Source organism: Nothobranchius furzeri, chromosome 17, assembly GCF_043380555.1.
Source record: "Nothobranchius furzeri strain GRZ-AD chromosome 17, NfurGRZ-RIMD1, whole genome shotgun sequence".
In the NCBI taxonomy this organism is placed as follows: Eukaryota; Metazoa; Chordata; class Actinopteri; order Cyprinodontiformes; family Nothobranchiidae; genus Nothobranchius; species Nothobranchius furzeri.
Window position 1 is genome coordinate 22,117,858 of NC_091757.1, and position 2,389 is coordinate 22,120,246.

At 44.3% G+C, this 2,389-nt stretch overlaps 1 protein-coding gene across 1 annotated transcript in view; it reads right to left on the reverse strand.

The window, feature by feature from the left end:
- LOC107374098 (tumor necrosis factor receptor superfamily member 26) overlaps positions 1-2,037 on the reverse strand; it is a 64,721-nt gene extending 62,684 nt beyond the window's left edge. Inside the window, exon 1 of the mRNA XM_054738493.2 lies at positions 1,933-2,037. Within this exon, the coding sequence (XP_054594468.1) occupies positions 1,933-1,953 (21 nt within the window). The 5' untranslated portion in view covers positions 1,954-2,037. The remainder of the gene's footprint in view (positions 1-1,932) is intronic.
- Between the last annotated feature and the right edge of the window lie 352 nt (positions 2,038-2,389).

Sequence of the window (2,389 nt, forward strand, 5' to 3'; positions counted from 1 at the left end):
ATTCACACCTTCCATTAGAGCAAGCCTCTGATTGGTGGGTAGAATCAGCCCACATGGGCTTAAGACAAGGATGTGTGGAATCAACCGGGCCAGGCTGGGGCCGACTGGGGCTACCCTGCCCGGGCCGACCCGGTACAGATGGGAATGGGCCATGAGACTATGGAGAAATACTCTCTGTACCCTTTTACAGGGCCAGGACCCTCCTAGGAGGTGGGTGTACACAATAAGCTCTTCAATGATTGGATAAAGGATGAAGATTAATCCAATAGGCGGTGGCTAAAAGCTTCTTTCCGGAGTATTTCTCTTATCCGATGGCGCCATCTAGTGGCTGACAAGCATATCACACTCACTCTGTTTTGTTAAGATGGCGACTTCACGTTTCTGTTTATAAATGTGCTTCTGTAGCCGACAAACAGCTAAAACACGTTGTTTTACGAGTATTATTCTCATGTCATGTTGTGTTTTCATACATTTATATGTTAGACATTCTTGTCCATGAAAAGTTCATCAACTCTGCATCAGCTGAGATATTCCTTACATTTGAAGCATGTGACCAGTTAGTCTAACGCTATTGGATAGTTCTGGTCGGCGCTCAGTTTCCTATTGCATTGAGCTCTGCGGGGCAGGGGTGTACTTAGCAAAAATAAATAAATAAATAAAAAGACATATTACATGATAAGATAATCACTTTTACAGATTTCTGACAAATCATACATGATTTCTGAAAGTGGAAACTCTGGAAAGCTGCTTTAAAGGACTATGCTATACTTCTAAAACCTGGGGTTACAATACGTAACGCATAACGCGTCAGCGCTGCGTAAATCCTCCACAGTGTGTGAAAAGTCCAACTTTTAAACTAGACGGGTCATAACCTGAAAGAAGATGATTTTTTTTCTCCCCAATATCACGTCTGAGCCAGCTCATTAGTAAAATTGCTTTCATCCATCATCATGCTGCTTTCTTGTGAAGAAAAACACTTCCTGACCTCTACTTGAGTTTCGCGCAACTGCAGAGTCATGTGAGTAAAACCCAGTAATAGTACAAATGTATTTAAAAAGCCCGATGTTCGTATGCACTCTCCCATGACAGGTCATGCAAATCTCGGGTGGCATGGGCTTTTTAGCACAACACCTGTTAAATTTGCGCCCCACAAAAGTATAAATAAATAAATAATAAATCAATAATTCCCCCCCCCCCCCCCCCCCCACACACACACACACTCACACTGAGCAAAACTGAGATGTTTAGACAGCAAACATGAAGCAACATGATGAGCAACATGCAAAGTCATTCCAGTACATGCGCTTAATCTGTCAGAGCCGGCCAGGAGGCGGAAATGACCAAATAAGGTGATACTACAGAATTCCTGTGCACCCCTTTTATCCTAGTCTCATTCGTACCCTACACGCACACACACACGCGCACGCGAGAGAGAGAGAGAGAGAGAGAGAGAGAGAGAGAGAGAGAGAGAGAGAGAGAGAGAGAGAGAGAGAGCACATCCTTGTATCATATGTACACGTGACATCACCGGTTTACTCACAAGAATTCAAGGAAAAACTGCTGAAACCCCTCTGAGACCTGACTCTACAGGTCCACTTCCCGGCCGCTAAAATTAATCACAGAAAGAATGCCTAACCCTTCTGAAGGCTTAGATCAGTCCACCTGCCCAGGTGGAACTCTGGGCTCTTTTACAGAAATAAGTGCGAAGGCGTTAATGAGTGACAGGATGAATTAACTCAGTGATACTTTTCAAGCACAACTTGGAATCTGGCACCTGGATTCGAGAGTGCAGACAGACCCAGAGCCTAGATGAACATCTGGTGCACCGCATGGAGCTTCTAAACAAACAGAAACTGGGAGGTGGCTCCAGAACCGTTCTCAGGTCAGATGATTTAGACGAACCAGTCTGAGAAAAGAGGAAGTGAGGCTTACCACCAGCTGGAAGTTTCCCATCTCCGGCTGGACTCAGTTTATCAGCGCCAGAAGCCAATATTCTAGACGTGCAGAAGACTAGCTGCGGAGCGCAGGTAGTGACGTAGATAAGGGGGCGGGGCATGGAACGCCACCTTGTTGACAGCAGGCTGACCTACTGCTGGCAGAGGTAACCTCCTACTCTAATAATGATGAAAGGATATTTTAACAGCAGGTTGTTGTGTGAATTCACTTATTCGTGACGTCACACAAACTCAACAATTGTTCAAATGAAACTTTATGTAGAGCACTTCCTGGGGTGTTAGGGTCAGGACCAGGGGCGTGGCTACTTTCTACCATGGCCCATCCAATCAAATTACTTGTTAGAACAAAAATATGTTGTTGTTTTTTTTTTAGGGACGTCATTTCAGGTCTTCATTAAATGAAATTCAACTGAATAACAAATTAACATTAAAAA